At 40.0% G+C, this 17,546-nt stretch overlaps 1 protein-coding gene across 3 annotated transcripts in view; it reads left to right on the top strand.

Moving 5' to 3' along the window:
* The window catches only part of LOC119661187 (E3 ubiquitin-protein ligase MARCHF3-like), a 36,330-nt gene extending 19,047 nt beyond the window's left edge, over window positions 1-17,283 (top strand). For 2 of the 3 annotated variants that reach the window (XM_038070407.1, XM_038070408.1), the window contains 2 exons: window positions 16,726-16,787; window positions 16,856-17,283. In XM_038070407.1, coding sequence (XP_037926335.1) covers window positions 16,726-16,787; window positions 16,856-17,036 — 243 coding nt within the window. In that variant the 3' untranslated portion in view covers window positions 17,037-17,283. Of the gene's footprint in view, window positions 1-11,595; window positions 11,904-11,961; window positions 12,162-16,725; window positions 16,788-16,855 lie in introns of those variants that run through there. The other variant, XR_005250561.1, reaches the window with a different exon arrangement.
* The last annotated feature ends 263 nt before the right edge of the window (window positions 17,284-17,546 follow it).

Genomic DNA, 17,546 nt, shown 5'->3' with positions numbered 1-17,546 from the left:
CGTGGGAAGAAAACATTCTGTAGCATGTTTACATACCGGTCCGAATTCACTGTCACTGTAACCTCATTTTCCTCAAAAAAGCAGGGACCAATAATTCCAGCTGAGGAAATTGCACACCACACTGTGACTTTGGGTGAATGCAAAGGCTTTTGATGCAATTCTCGAGGGTTGGTATCAGCCCAGTAGCGCATGTTTTGTTCGTTAACCGGCCCACACAAATGAAAATGGGCTTCATCGCTAAAAAAACAATAGCACCCTCGGGAACGACATCAAGAAGAAGCTCACACGCGTTCATCCGAGAATTGAAGTTACATTCTGAAAGTTCCTGCACTATCGCCATCTTATAGGGATGAAAATGAAGATCATCACGAAGAATGCTTCTCACAGAACGATCGGATAGTCCAAGGGTAGATGCGTGTTTGCGCGCAGAACGCCGTGGCGATCACAGCATTGACGCTCTCACTGCTTCAATGTTCTCAGGTGATCTAACGGGCCGAGGGACTCCAGTTTTTCCTTTTGTCGTACTTGCAGTTTGTCTGAATGTAGTAACCCATGTAACAATTGATTTGCGGTCTGGGACGGGAGCCAACGGGGCTAAATTAAAGCGATTCCGAAATGCACGCTGTGTTGTAATAACCGAACATCCGCTTGAAAAGTAAACCTCAACGGCAAAGACACGCTCCTCACTATTCCAACGCATGATGGCGACTGAACCGTGTCGGGACAAAACTTTTCAGTATCCCCTCTTGAACGAGACCACTAGCGCTCCGCTGTGACATCAACTAACTCAGTGGCGCGCATTTTAAAAAAGGAAATTATGCGGCCGCACCCTGTATTTTAGATTTGTATGTGTATACGTAACTAAATCTATATGATATATTGAATCAACTACTTGAATATGAACATACAAACACTTAAAAAAAAAAAAACAAATCGGAATACCAAAAGTTGAACGCTCCAAGTATAAGGATTTTGCATTCGGATTCCTATGGGGAAACTTTCTATGCACACTCGTACGCAACTAAAGATTCAACATGTTCTTTGATGTCTCCTAACTCCAACTCCGCTGTTCAGATGATGAACGTTATACACATCTTAGAGTGCAATAAACTCACGTGAAATACAAAACTTTGACCTTCTATAACTTTGTTAATAATAGTTGGATTCTCTCCAAACCTCTCAGAATTGTGAGTTATGTTATCATTTATTCTACCTGTCAAAGTTCATACTTCTAGGATGAACTTGAAAGGTATATTCCCGTAAATTATTAACGTGGATAATATCAACACCATTTGGGTTGTGTTTAAAGCTTTCTTCCTGAATTTTGAAAAAGTCGAAAGGGAGCTACCGATAGAAGCTTCTTCCATTTGATGCGGATCATACTCGATGTAAACAGCTCTAGGCAAATCATATAACGTTGAAACCAGCATATCATTTCCTCGCCTTTTCTCCAGTGACCAATCCTTAGGTAAGACGTTACAGAAGATCACCGTTTTAACGGCCTACCTGTTGACAGCAGCGTGGATGAAACGTTATCTTTAACTCAGGCATTCCAATTCATTGTTAAAACCTTTGAAATATGTCCTACAGGCTGAAAACTCTGTGATAAGTTCGTAGTATTGGACACCGACAAATCCATAGGATATTTTAGTACTATAAAGTAAATAAATGGAGAATGTCGGACACCAGTCGATTCAGCTATGAATGAGTACCTAAGTCAAATCGGGGAAATAATCTCGAGCGAGCGCAATGCTAACCACATTGTCTCCTACAGGGCACTGTAATTCTGTAACGTACCGTTATGGTCTGGAATGAAGTGCTCTAACACACTTTAAGGCCCTGATCCTCGGTTCAACGCTATTAGCCAATGGAGAACTGCGTTATCAAGTGCATTCTACAACTGATGTCTTTGTGATCGACGTATCAACGTCTCGAATCTAAAATTTACCGCAATTTTGTCCGTCCTGTCGCCCTCAATGGTTCTGAGTGTTGGGAGATTATAAAAGACAATGAACGGCGTCTTACGGGAATGGAGACGAAGATGTTACGTTGGACTAGTGGCATGACACGTTTTGATCACATCCGAAATGAGATTATCCGCGATCTTCAATGGTACGGTCATGTAACTCGCGCTAACAAGAATTCACTTCCAAGATTGATCTGAACATCGAAGTCGATGATGAAGATGACATGATGGCCTTGCAGGCGACCCACCCCAACCCTACATGCTAGGAAGGACTGATACTTTCAATTCAATTCAAGCTAGTAAAAATATAATCTATAAATACTAGTACAAAGAGTCTTTTTAAGGTGCTGTCTGAAACAGAAACCTTATTAAAATCGATTCAATGTCTGTTTGTCCATATTTCGTCTGTCTGTCTGTTACAACCGATTTACTAGAAAAAGTCTGAACCGGTTGTCGCAAGAAGTCGTAAGAAGGTGTGGTCTGCGTGTTAATTTACATGCTGTTCGTGGCACCATTTGTGTTGAATTTCAAGGGCTCCCCATACATGCGAAAGGGGGGTGTAAGATGTTTTTTTACAAAATATGGTCATGTGGGGTATCAAATGAAAGTGAAGCAGCCGAAAAATCTGAAAAAATCACTATCTTGCATCTATACGAAATCTAGGCCTCAAAAACATCTCACTCCGATATGTGCTCAAATAAAGGTAATAATAGCATATTACTACTGGTATAATGGATAATATAAGGCATAACTTTGGGCAGTTTGAACGAAATTCAACTATTATTAACAAAGTTATGGACGTTGAAAATTTCGCATTTGACGTAAATTTATTGCATTCTAAGACGTTTATGACGTATATAAAGTGAATATAAAATGAAATTATGTGAACGGCGGGTCCATGGGAACACTTTTGCTTTTCCTTTTTTTTTTGGCTATTTTCTTACTTATTTGTATATCAGTATAAATTACTCGAGACAAGTATGTGCATATATATGTATATGCTATAATGAAGTTTGCGGATAGAGTTCAATTAGATGGACATGTGAACAGAGTAAAGTGAAAATGCGTCAAAATACTTTAGATCAATTTAGATGCGCAACCTTTGATTATTTAGGAGTACGGTATTGATGGCTTTGATATGTATATAATTGGTGAAGGAATATTTTGCATAATTAGGTATGTACGATTTGGAAATCGTGCATAAAGAGTCCCTCACATAAGATGAACACAAAACCGACTTGTTTTTCTTTGAAAACCCCAATCTTGTTATTTTCCTACGCAATAAACTTAAAAATGAGAACTTAATATGTTTACACCAAACCTTATTAAAATCGATTCAATGTCTATCTGTCTCACCCCATTTACTCCAAAAAGGCTGAACCAATTGTCGCGAAATTTGGTGAGAATGTGTGGTCTGTGAATCCCTTTATGTGTAGAAAGTGACGTCATTTTGAAGGAAGCTCTCCATGTATGTGTGGCGCAGCAGGATCAACAGCATTCAAAATTTATTTCGAATGTTGTTGATACGACCGGATGGATTACGCCGCCGACGCTTTCCGCGGCTTTTCTAGAACTCGCCACGAGAGTGGAGGGCCAGCGGTGAGGAAGAGACAATCTTCGACGCATCAAAGTCACACCTCCCAGTCGACACTCGTCTGTCTGTGCGCCCAAGGAAGCTGTTATCTTTATAAATAAATATATAAAAGGAAAGTGCACACTGAAACCAGCTTTTCAAAAAGAAAATCTTCAAGCAATTCTAAGGATATTAAATTCGGCGTTCCTTACTTTTTAAAGGGATTTCATACATTTTGTTTCCATGCAAAGAAAAATATGAATCGCTGACCCAAAAATATTGTACTGGTCCAGGGAAACTCTGTGGAAGTCAAAGCCCCAATTTACTTATTTATGCCGTTATTGGCCTATAGCAAAAGTCAAGAATTTACCCAGAAAAGAGTACTTACTCCAAATATGCGAAAAGGGGGTGTAATTTTTTTTCTTTGACTGGAATTTGGTAATTTGGATATCAAATAAAAGGCCACAATTAGTACTTCTCAGAAACCCAAAAGTGAAGCAGGCCTCATTCTCAGAACCTATTAAAGTTTGAACGCAATCTAACTATTATTAACAAAACTATTGAATTGAATTGAATTGAATTTCTGCATTTCATCATCATATAAAGTGGACTTATCTGAACGGCGGGGTCCATGGGATCATTTTCGTTTTTCTTTTTTTAGTTATTTGAATGTCAGTATCAATTACTGGTAGCAGGCATGTGTATAATATAAGATAATGTAACCCTGACTACACAGTTTGAATACGAAAAAAAGTCTAAATGCAATGTATATATTTGTATACTATGCATGTGAAACATTTGCAACTTAGTTCTAGCAGTTTTAATGAAATTTGATTGTGACCTTAAAGATAATATTTCCTTTTGATTCGATTTCTTATTGGAAAAAAATTCAGAAATCGGAGTCATGTATTCAATCAGATCCGAAAACGCAGAACAGAAATCAATAAGGTCGAAAAAATAGAAGTAAGCGCATTTCCGTTTACCCACTGTGATATTCTCTTTCACATTACATTATATCTTCCTACTAGGAATCCACTTATCTTATTGTTCCAACTTTCCTCTCTATTCTATTCTCTAAAATATATGATTTTCACTGATTTTAAGTTTAGGATCAAATATTAAAATATATATTGCCACATTCGAACAATCTTTGCGCCATGAATCAAAGACGTAAAACTATCCCACCCTATCCCAGGCTATCAACTTTCCACAGATATTTTATACGCCGGTGTCCGGATAGCTGAGTGGTTAGAGCACAAGGCTGTCGTACGGAAGGTCGCGGTTCAAATCTCGCTGGTGGCAGAGGGATTTGTATCGTGATTTGACGTCGGACACCAGTCGACTCAGCTGTGAATGAGTACCTAAGTCAAATCAGGGTAATAATCTCGGGCGAGCGCAATGCTGACCACATTGTCTCCTACAGTCTACTGTAGTGTACCGTTACGGTCTTGAATGAAGTGCTCTAACACACTTCAAGGCCCTGATCCAATATGGATTGTTATGCCAAACGATTATTATTATTATTATTATTTTATACGCCGGAAATTTCAAATTTGAATATCTAATCCTCGAAAGCGGGCAGCAAAATTATATCAATATAATAGATTTTTACCTACAGAAACCATCCCCGATTCCCCGTTCCTCTACAGTAGAACCACTATAAGGAATTACATTACAGGGCAGAATCAGCTCACTCTAGCCTCCATCACATTTCTTCTCTACGCGGCCTACCTAATCGCGCTTTTCTGCGATCATGGAGTTGATCGCATCCCAATCATCCTTACGTGCTAGCATTGTCCGCAACAGATTTTCTGGTACCACCACCTCTCCTAGAGTCTTCTTCAGATTTCTCCTTTCTTCCACTAATCTTGAACAGTGGAAGAATACTGTGCTCCGAGTCGTCTAGAACTCTATCGCAGTTTAGACAATCAGCTGTGGTATTCTGTTTAAACCTGTACAGGTACTGGCGATGTTCTCTGATTTCATCTTACAATCTCTCCAACCACTTCTAATATGGCAGACATGAGCGTGGGTGCTTACCGGCCTTTTTCCGTGCGATTCCAATGCTCTTGCCATCTATTTACAGCTCTCTTCCTTCCACCATTCTTCAGTCTGCGTTGAAGGAGAGATAGGCTTCGCACTGTATATAATCGTTATTTCATCTGCAAGATGTCAATCGTCGTCATTTTGAGTCATGCAGAGGTCTACGATTAAGGCAGACCCACCCTTCCAAAAAGTGCTTACATAAACTCGTTGACTAGGACTACTCCAACTGCGCAAAAGCCTCTGCGTTTCCTTGCATTTGCTTCTCCGCTACCCCACTTAAGTGTCCAACCTGTTAAAGTCACCGGACAGTTACCATTGGACTTCGTCCTCTTGCGTTGAGAACAAGATTGTTGAATTTCGACTGTAAACATATACCCTACCTATGCTATGCTGCGACAGAGACCACGTAGCTTCAAGTAAGTCAGCTAATGGAGGTGCCTTGATCGCGGTTAAGTCCCTCCTGCGAACCGAATTCATCTTTTCTTCATCTTCTACACTCTATGATTGTATCACCATACGTACTTTCCCTCCCAACGCCGCTGCTGTTATTATATGTTGCGCATACTTCCCTATCTGTACGATGAATTCTTCGACAGTCAGAATTCATTACTTTAACTTTCCTCTCTCTTCCCTTCATTCTCTATGATGATTTGAACTTCCCTTTGCTCTTCTGGCCTAACATTCCCGCCCGCCACAACTTCCAAATTGGTCCTCTCATCCGTCTCTCCCTTTATTCACTTTCATGAATACCTGCGCTGCTCTTCAGTTCAACGGCACCACGAATCATCTAAATCGCAGTCTCGATCTAGTCCTTTCCCGCATGCCAGAACGGCTCCTTTCTCACTTGCTCTTCTCTATATTGCTCCTGATGCCTATCATCCTGCCCTTAAGGTTAAGATACAACTGCGACACACCTCAACTCCCATACTATGCGCAAGCCTTCTACGCTCAACTTTCGTAAGGGCAACTTTGAGGGTTTGATCTTAGCAGTGGTGTCAATGAACTGGGCTCCCATTATCTCACCATTAACCTGCAACCAAGCTCTCTTTTCCTTCTATTCCATTCTGTCTGACCTCCTTCCTAGTTGCGTTCCTTTCTCCTACAAGTTCCTGAACCTATTATGGTTCACCACTGAAACCCATAAAATACTTCGTCTCAAGCAAGCTACCAGGAAAAAGTATTTATCTGCGATCTTCAATAAAGTCGCTGATAGTTAAGTCTAGGAAGGATTATCTGAACGGTGTTGAAATCGAATTGGAGCGGGGTAACTTGAAGCCTATCTGATCTCACATCCGAAACGCCCTCAATGCCTCCCAGTCCCGTCCTACTTTGGTCTCCCAACCTCTTCCTGATTAAAACCTCTAAGTTCATTTCCCTTCCTCTCTGCATTATTTTCAATAAGAGCCTCGATGAATGTCATTTCCCAACCTGTGGAAAGAAGCCCTTATTTTTCCCATACACAAAGGTGGTGACTATACTCTTGCTGAAAATTACCGCCCTATTTCACTCCTCTCATCCTACTACAAGATCCTCGAGAGTCACGTCAATGACCTTATAGCTAAGGAGCAGCACGGCTTCATAACACGTCAAACCACTACTACCAATGTTCTGGACTTCACCAACTTTGTGGCCAAATCCCTCAACTCACAGCACAATCCACGTAATTCGATTCTGTTAACCACGAGATACTATTGTCCAAACTCACCTCTCTCAACATTCCGCCATCACTCACTGCGTGGCTTACCTGCTACCTCTCTTTCCAATCCTGTAGCGTTTCCTTTGATGGTTGCACTTCTAGTCCTTTTCCCCCTCCTCTGGTGTGCCACAAGGCTGCATTCTAGGAGCTCTTTTATTTTCATTCTTTATTAACGACCTCCCCTCTATCCTCACTTGTTCTTGCTTCTTATACGGTAATGACTTAAAGCTGTTTCCCCCTGTCTCTGTCTGTCCCCAATGGATTGCGCTTCCCTGCAGTCAAATCTAGATACTTTGGTCCATTCGTGCACAGTGAATAATTCGGCTCTTAATATCAGGAAATGCCACTCGATGTGTTACTTGATTAAAACCTCTCCCACTCCTTTCTCCTACTCTCTTAGTGGTTGCTCTCTGTCCTATCTGAACTCTATCCTCGACCTGGGCGTAACCTTGACGATAAACCCCGTCTTGACAGCCACTAATTCGATATCACCAACCGTGCGTCCAAAATATCAACCCTTCATAATGCTTTTTAACTCTCTCGTGAGAAGTATCCTTGAGTATTGTTCCGTGATTTGGCCCCCCTTCCATAATTGCAATTGTCTTGCCCTAGAGAAGCTACAAGGCAAATTCACCCGCTCGTTCGAGATGAACCTTCCCCGTATTCACTATTCCACGTCCGTACCTTTCGTCTATCTTACCGCCAACAACGTAGAATCTTCCTCGATCTTTGCACCCTCTTCAAACTCTCTACCGACTTAATGGACTGATCCACCTCTGCTGATATCGTTCTTCGTAATGCGTTATATAGTACGCGTGACGATGATTTTTTTGGTGTGCCTTTCGCGGAGCTCACAGTCTTCTTCCATTCCCCGGTCCCGAGAATACGTCGGAGTTATAGTGCACTACAGCTTAGTCCCGTGGACTCCCTTTCGCACTTTAGTTTTAAGTGTAAAATACGATCTATGCTTTTTCCTCCTTCCGAGAGCAATCTATAATTGGAATTTTTTTCTGTCCGTATAATAAATAAATAATAATAAATAAACAATAAGGCAAGATTTTTGAACTGCCTAAGTGGACTGAATCACGATAACATCCGAAATGAAGATGGATATGGAGTAGCACTCATCACGAGAACATTTTGAATACAGACATATAATTCGCGCTCACCAAAATTTACTTGCTAAGGCTGGGTTGAGTATCGAGTTCGATGGAAACCAACCAAAATGTTCACCGAAACAATTCTGGTTGATACGCTGAATGGTTATTTGAGAGCGTCTCGACTCTAATAGAAATCAACGTAACTCGTTGCACCAAAAATGTCATCTGGAAATGGTTAGATTATTGTCGGTGAAGCAACAGAAAAGCGTGGGCGGACCATCAAAGCTGTCAAAAAATAAACATAAGAATATGTTGTCTATGAACCGCTACACGTGCAACGAGTTGGATGATTTTGTGTTGGCTTTAAGGGGGGAGCATACGTGCAAAATGGGGGAGCACAATTTTTTTGGCAGAATATGTTCTGCTAAATCAGACGAGTGCTCAATTAATACTTCTCGAAAGTGATTTTATTTGGATACTGAATGAAGCGCGAGACACTGGGAACTCAAACTGTTCACGAAAAAGTGAAAGAATTCTCGCTCTCAGAACCTATCCAACCGAACAATATGAAAAAATCTCAGTGATGGCTTTATATTAAATCTAGGCCTCAAAATACATCCCATTTCGATATCTACCCAAATAAAGTAAATAATAACATATTACTATATTTTAGAAAATTACCTAAAACATTTTGTATTCCACGTGAATTCTTTGTACTCCAAGGTATGTTCGACGTCATCAAGCGAACTCACATCACACGCCATCTACCTGCGGGCCACACTAATTTGAGTAACAACTCGCTCCGCTCCGCTTTTCAGTAGATGGCGGACTATCACTCACCCTTGCTCTAGAGTCCTTAGGTAGGGCATACGCCAATGATGAAAAAAACTCAGTACTTGAAAAAGTAACAACAATAGTTTTATTTGAGAAAAAAGGAATTTAACAAGTTTAACGAGTTGTAAGGTAGGTGTTAATCGGATGGTTGTTTCAGTTCCACCACCGCAAGTGCGACGTTGCGAAGCATCTCGCGCCCCTGCTGGTGAGCGCGGCAACCTCCGGCTAATCCAGTCTAATCGGATTTTAAATTAAACAAAAATAGAGCAAAATACCACCTTTAGTGAGTTTCGGTCATACCACTCCCCAGGGTGGAGACACGAAGCAGCGTCTGATAAGATCGCCTCCACTCTACGATGGAAAACGAGCCACAAAAGCTTTTTTCGGGTAGTGGTCCATCCAGATGGATAAATATATAATATATACCTACCGTTAGTACCAGCGGTATTTTGTACATATATGTGCACATATGTATGCATTAGTACATGCATTCGGATGCGTGCTACCAATTTATATAGATATATGCGTAGTCAGCGATTTAAATATCTCGGGTCAATGCTATCAGCCAATGAAGAACCGCGTTATGAAATTGCTTCACACATTAACGCAACGTGGATGAATCCAAAATTTACCGCAATGTCGTCCGTCCTGTCGCTCTCTATGGTTCCGAGTGTTGGCCGATTATAAAAGACAATGAACGATGTCTTGCGTTGATGGAGACGAAGATGTTGCGTTGGGCTACAGGCGTGACACGCTCTGATCACATCGGAAATGAACATATCCGCGATCGACTGGGGGGAAAAAATGTGGAAGAGGCGTCTTCGATGATATGGCCACGTAATTCGCGCCAACGAGAATACACTTGCCAAGATTGGTCATTGGAAACAAAAGACGAGGCAGACCCTGCCTGAGCGATGGCGAAGGTCAGGACGCCAGATAGCTTTTAGGGATATCGAATTGGTAGTCCTCGGCGCATTAAGACATGCCTAGACCAGATACCGGTTGTTGCGCCGTTGATGAAGATTGGTCTGAACATTGAAGTCGATAGTAAACGAACGAAAGACCGGCCGAAACAACGGTGGCTTCATACGCTGGATGGGGATTCAAAAACCTTGGGATTGCATCCTGATCAGGCATTTGATAGAACCAAATGGCGAAACCGATCACGAGGAGCCGACCCGCTTGTGGACGGGACAATAGCTGAAGGAAAAGAAGAGTCTATCGCTTGCAGATTTGCAGGTTTTAGTGTAGTAATAGAATCGATGATGTTAAGTATCAAATGCTTCTAAGAAAATATATAGTAAGAAAAACGAAACGAAAGAAACTTTTTCTCTACAATAATTTTTGTTTTAATTTCAAGGCTTCTTGCTTGCCACCCTGCTCTGTCGAGCTTATGCAGGAAATAATAAGTCGGAAAACCGGAAGCTGGACGCTTCAGGTATGAAAGCTTTTATGTATTTCTTATATAAAGACATTTGAGTGTGCCACATTAGTACGTAGCACGTAATATATGCATATCATATGTGAGAGTATCACTTTTGCGCCATATTGGCATTCGTACCATAGTCTTAAATTTGTAAAGAAACGACAACTTTAACCTATTATAACTTTGTAGTAATAGTGCGATTTCCACTAAACTTGATAGGATCATGCTCTATATTATAATGTAGACGTGGTACTAAATGATTTTAAGGAGGGTTTCACAGCCTATTACCAAAAATTATAATAATATACTATTATTAACTTTATTTGAAAGGATATCGGTATGGAAGGTTTTTGGAGCCTAGGCAACATATAGTGGTAGCCTCCTGATTGTTTGTTCAGATATTTCGGTTGGGCTGTTTCTGAGAATGGGACTCCCCACCTTTCCACTAAATGTCAAAACTAAAACCGAAAAGTACTAACTGAGAACTTTCATTTGATACCCCACGTGACTATATTTATTGAAAAAATGTACACCCTTCTTTTTGCATGTATAGGGACCCCTCCTTAAATTCGACGTAAAAGATGTAACTCCCTGTATGCATGAGTGTTCACAGTTCCCACCTTTCCACCAAATTTGGTATCATTCACTAAAACCGTCTCCTAGAAAAATGTGTGTAACGGACAGTTAACCGATTTCAATAAGGTTTTTTTTACACAAAACCTTAAAAAGGGCACACTATATCTAGTATTTGTTGAAAGAAGCTTTGTCTGGTGCTATTGAATTCAAACACGAAACGTCAGGATTTAATTTTGCAAAAACTCAGATGGGCGAATAGTCAGTCTAGTTTTTGACTAAAATTTGACAAGTTTGACGGCCCGTTTATGCTTTTGTCTTCCAATGCGCCTTCTGACTGTCGAGCTATTGCTTCACCCACAACAATCCAACCATTTCCAGATAACATTTCTTGTACCACGAGTCATGTTGATGCATATCTATGTAGCCAACTTTCCGTCTATTATAATCGAGAAAAATGGTGGAATCGACCAAGACTAGCCCACCCCGTTCCGGAATGAAGAAGAAGAAAATTGCAGAATAAAGTCGTGGTCATAATAAAACTGGACAACCAGGCATTGATTGGATTGGCCCAGAGTTATTCCTTTTTGTACTACCTCTATTCGAATACTTTTGTCTGGGCTGTGTCCGCTATACTATGTTGTGTATACGCTACGGGGTGGTAACGACTGGAGTTAAAAGTCGCGTCGGTGAGTTCCCTTCAATTTTCAGTGTTTTATAAATATTTGCAATAAATTGATTTCTTAGAATTATATGCGGCTAATAATTTCAACCGAAAAAACGAAATATTAAGGCAAACTTCATAGATGGAGTAGAAAAAATACAAATCGTGGTTTTAAAAGAAACTGGACTTTCAAATCATGAAATTAGTCGCCAAATTATTAGACCGGAATACGTGATACAAATTCTTTTCAATTTAGCACCAAATTCGGTATTTCCGCATCAAATTTGCAGGAAACATGAAGACAAATTATCCGTCGACAAATTATCACTTTCAAGGAATTGCGTCAATCAATTACAACTTTCAATTAGAAAGCGCCGAATGCAACAGATTTTAAGCGCAAATAGAAACATTAAATGGACAAAACTAGCAAGAAAATATCAGATTAATAAAAACAAGTAAACAACAACAACCGGAGCTTGACGCTTCAGGTATAAAAGGTTTTGTGTTTCCCTATGTGAGGAGCATAACGTAGTTCCCCATTGGCTTATAGCATTGACCCGAGATATTGAAATCGCTCAGTTCTGGGCAGGTTACTGCCATTGCCAGAACTGAGCGATTTAAATATCTCGAAGGGCAGGTTACTGCCATTGCCAGAACTCAGCGATATAAATATGTCGAGTCAATGCTATCTGCCAATGGAGAACTGCGTAATGAAATTGTTTCACGCATTAATGCAACCTGGATGAAGTGGCATTCCCCAACTGGTATTCTTTGTGATCGACGTATCAGCGCACGTCCGAAATCTAAAATTTACTGCAATGTCGTCCGTCTGCCGCTCTCTATAGTTCTGAGTGTTGGCCGACTATAAAGGACAATGAACGGCGTCTTGCGGTAATGGGGACGAAGATGTTGCATTGCGCTGGTGGCGTGACACGTTTTAATTACGTCTGAAATGAGAATATCCGCGATCGATACGGGTTTGCACCGATCGTGGAAAAACTGCAAGAGAGGCGTTTTCGATGGTGTGGTCACGTAATTCACGCTAACGAAAATTCAGCAATCAGTGTTGGTCAGAACATCGAAAGCAATGGTAAGCAACCAAAAAGCCGGCCAAAAAAGTGGTGGCTTGATACACTGGATGGGGATTTAAAGGTCTCGCGATTACATCCTGATCAGGCATTTGTTAAAATAAAATGACGAAACCGATCACGACGAGCCGACCCCGCTTGTGAACTGAAGGCTGAAGAAAAAGAAGAAGATGTGAGGAGCGATGAGCCTGACAGTTCCATGTCACATAATTAAAAATTCTATTGGCATCTATTTTTTAGAAAGTAATTTAAATAAATCATTTGATGGAAAGCACTGTACTGAAATAGTCAACCTCATACGGTTCACACTCTGAGTTTAATATTATTAGCAAATGCCAACAATTTAACCAACATCAAATATAAACAAGTCGAAATACCGGAAGCTCGCGCTTCGGGTATAAAGGTTTTGTGTTCATCTTATGTAAGAGACGCACATTTTTCTGTCCGTATATAGCTACAAATCCAACATAATCCTTCATATTTTTCCAAACTACGAGACATACGTACATATTAGAGCCATAGATATCCCGCTCACCCTAAACAAACAAACTGCCTATTACCTACTGTACACATATATGCACGTATCTAAATTTATCGTACCCATATTTCCGATTTACGTCTTATATCTATCTGAATTAGGCACTACCCGCAAAGTTCATTAGCACGTATATATTATATACCTTCATACACACATGTCTGGTTGACAAATAACTAAAAAACTAAAACAAAATAATTGTCTGCGACCCAATTCATAAGAATTCATTTCGTTGTGGTATTGACGAATTGATATGTGATGATGACGTCATGGGGGTTGTAGAGTGCACGAAATTCACAAAAAATTGTAAAGTTTCACCCCCTATAACTTTGTTAATAATAATTGGATTTTCTTCAAACTTGACCAAACTGTGCATTATATTCTTCGTTACACGCATGCCAAATTTTGTACTTCTGGGATGAACATAAGGGGGGGTGCCGGGTAAATTTCTAAAATGCGGAAATATACTATTATTAACTTTATTTGTGCAGATATCGGAACCGCATATATTTTGAGGCTTAGATTTCGTAGAGATGCACCACTGTGATTTTTTTCAGATTTTTCGGTTGGATAGGTTCTGAGAACGAGACCTGTTACACTTTTTGTGGGTCATATTTTGAACCCTTACTCCCCTATGTTTCATCTAATATCAAATATTGAACCAGATTCGAAAAGTACTAATTAAGACCTTTCATTTGATATCCTACATGGTTACATTCTGTGAAAAAAAAATTTGCACCCTCCATTCACATGTACGGGGAGCCCCCCTTAAACTTAACCGAAGATGGCGCCACTTACTGCATGTAAAGGGATCACCAGATTACATACTCTCACCAATTTTCGTGACAATCGGTGCAGCCGTTTCCGAATAAATCGGGTGTGACAGACAGACAGACAGACAGACAGACAGACAGACGGACAGACGGACAGACAGACACCGTCTCGATTCTAATAAGGTTTTGTTTCACACAAAACCTTAAAAAAGGGCTAGGGAGAATTAGATTCTTCTTGAATGGAATTTTAATATTTCACTCGAATTTCAATTATTCTCGTTAATTATGACGTCAGCATCTTATTCGTATGTATTAAGTTGCTGTTAATTAGCACGAAATTGATAAGTTTGAACTGCTACAACTTTCCCAATAATAGTTGGATTTGAATGAAACTTGGCATGTGTATGCACGAGCCTGTCTTCTATGTCGGTGCAAAATTTAGTACACTTAGGATGAACTTAAGGGGAGTTTTTTAGTCTATTTCTAAAAAGTGGTAGTATACTATTAGTAAATTTTTTGAGCAGATACCGGAATGGGACATCTCTCGAAGTTTAGATTTCGCGTAAGTGTTTTACACAAAACCTTAAAAAGGGCTGCAGATAAATAGATTCTTCATAAATGTGACTTTGATATTGCACGCGAATGTCAATTATTCCGGGTAATTATGACGTCAGCATTTGATTTGCATGGCTTTGGAAGCAGTAAACTCGCGGGAAATTGCTAAGTTTGAACTGCTATAACTTTGGTGTTAATTGCCTGATTTCTATGAAATTTAGCACATATATACAAAATATTGTCCCCTATGCTGGTAAAAAATTCGGAAGTCCTAGGATGAATTTAAGGGGGTTTTTCAGTAAATTTCTAAAAAGTGGTAGTATACTATTAGTAAGTTTATTTGAACAGATATCGGAATGGGACATATTTTGAAGCCTAGATTTCATCTAGGCGCACCACTCCGATTTTTTCCGGATTTTTAGGTTGGGTAGTTTCCGAAAATGAGTCCTGTCTCACTTCAAGTGCGTACATTTTGACTCATTACTCACGCACTTTGCAACTTATGCCAAAACTAATATCAGTTTCGGAAAGTACAAATCGGAACCTTTCATTTGATACCCTACACAACTATATCCGGTGAAAAAATTTTTTGAATCCCCCCTTTGCATGTATGGGGAGCCCCCCTTCAAACTCCACCTAAATTTATGCCACTCGCTGTATGCGTGGGATTTCATAGTCCCCATCTGTCCACGAAATTTCGTTTGGATCGGTTTAGCCGTTTTGGAGAAAAATGCGTGTGACAGACAGACAGACAGACATTGAATCGATTTTAATAAGGTTTTGTTTTACACAAAACCGTAAAAAGCAAGCGATGACGGCTTTACAGTTTCTTACCAGGGCAGAGGCAAATCGTCAGACGCTGCCTCACCTCTGGCTTGGGAGCAGCGTGACCGTAGCGGCCCGCAGATGTTGAGTGCTCCTTTATATAATTCGTAGAACACCACATGCCTACGAATTATATTGAGCGCAAATCCGCCTTATTGACCTGAGCTTGGCCAGAGCTGAAAATATTCGTTTTGATAATGATGGGGGGGATGGGGATGGGGAGCAACTTACTCCCTCTTTCCTGGTCCACGGACCCCTCGCTTAGGGCTTGCACCCTAACTTTTTAAAAAAGCAAGCGATGACGGCTTTACGGTTTCTTACCAGGGCAGGAGTGAGGGTGAGGCAGTAAGTTGCTCCCCATTTGGTCCGGTCCAGCATTAAGTTGATGCGGACTTAGGACCCCATCATTCTCAAAACGAATATTATCAGATTAATGTTTATCAGCTGTAAAAAATAATATGGATTGGTTAAGAAAGTGGTATAATGTAATTATTTCGGCTGAGAAGAAAATCAAACTAGACGAACTTAGCTGCTGTTGATAAGATCTTAGTACAAATTACGCGCCAAAGCTGAGCCGCAATTATGGAGGTGCCTCCATCATGATATGGGGAGCATATTCTTAGTAGGAAAAGCTAATACGATGTTATAATTAGCCATTAAAAAGATAAAAAATCCCATTGAATTAATGTTTCAACAAGATAATACTAGTATTTATTTATTATTATTTATTATATTATTTAGGCAACAAAGTTTTCTCGTCTCGTTGATAGTCGAAACCTCGATCCAACCGAAAATGTTTGTGGCATTTTAGCGAGACCTCTTTACGCAAATGGTGGGCAGTGTTCAACAGTAAAGGACTTAAAAATAGCGATTTCAAATGGGAGTTGTAATTTCCACATAAATGCTAAATGATTAATACAAATGCTGGCCCAACAACTCTCTAAAACTCAAAATTCCTAATCACATTTCTATATTTTTATAAATAATTGTTCATTTGTTGACCCTGGCTGGTTGACCCTAGCTGGCCATAACTGAATCCATCATTTTCAATAAAAGTGTTCCTTTTTTCAGATATTCGCCTACTGCATAAATTTATTCCTCATTGTAAAGTCACAGATAGTTCCATGGTACAGGTAATTGATTTCGAATTGAACCTGATTCGCATGTACCTGAAATAAAACCAGATTTCGATTAAATTAAGGTGGTGGCAGTCAGCACGTTCCATTAAGCTGGTATTGGTAGACCGTAGGGCAACCATCGCCATGGCTGAAGCTCAAGCGAAGAAGAAAGTTCGGGACGTCGAGCGAGAAATCCAGTCAACTGCTCTGACAGTGCGAGCGGCTTCTGACGAGGGAAACAGTGCAATTTTACCGATGCATTAAAGGCTCTGTTCAAATTGCCGATTCGAAGAGAAATGTTGATGTCGAAAATAAAAAACCCAATAAAAATTTATGTTCACACCTTCATAGGAAGTCGTCATACATCTGAGCAAAGTATTCACAACTTACTGGGTATGAAGAAAGTTAAAAAGTTGCAATGGGAAAATCTTCAGAAATGGACATTGTGTGAAAGTGAAAATAAATTCAATATCCTTTTGAAATTCAACAAAAATCTCGGAGCTTAAATGAAGTGGATATTCATTCATACTGTTTAATAAATAGTTGAACCCTTGATTGGATGGGAGCGCAAACATTTTTTTTCATTGAAGGCAGTATCTATAAGTAGTAGTAACTGCCAGTGGAAAAAAGAAGATATTTGCGCTTATCGGCAGATATAGTCTTAAAGCTTTATATGGCTATTACGGTGGAAAATTTACTTTACAGGGAAATTCAAAAAAAATCCACAGATCTCTGGCGACATTGTTGTTGACTAAGTACCAACATATCAACCTG

This window comes from Hermetia illucens, chromosome 1 (genome assembly GCF_905115235.1).
Source record: "Hermetia illucens chromosome 1, iHerIll2.2.curated.20191125, whole genome shotgun sequence".
NCBI classification, from domain to species: domain Eukaryota; kingdom Metazoa; phylum Arthropoda; class Insecta; order Diptera; family Stratiomyidae; genus Hermetia; species Hermetia illucens.
Note: the sequence above shows the minus strand (reverse complement) of the source record. Positions and strands in the feature narration are given on the sequence as shown.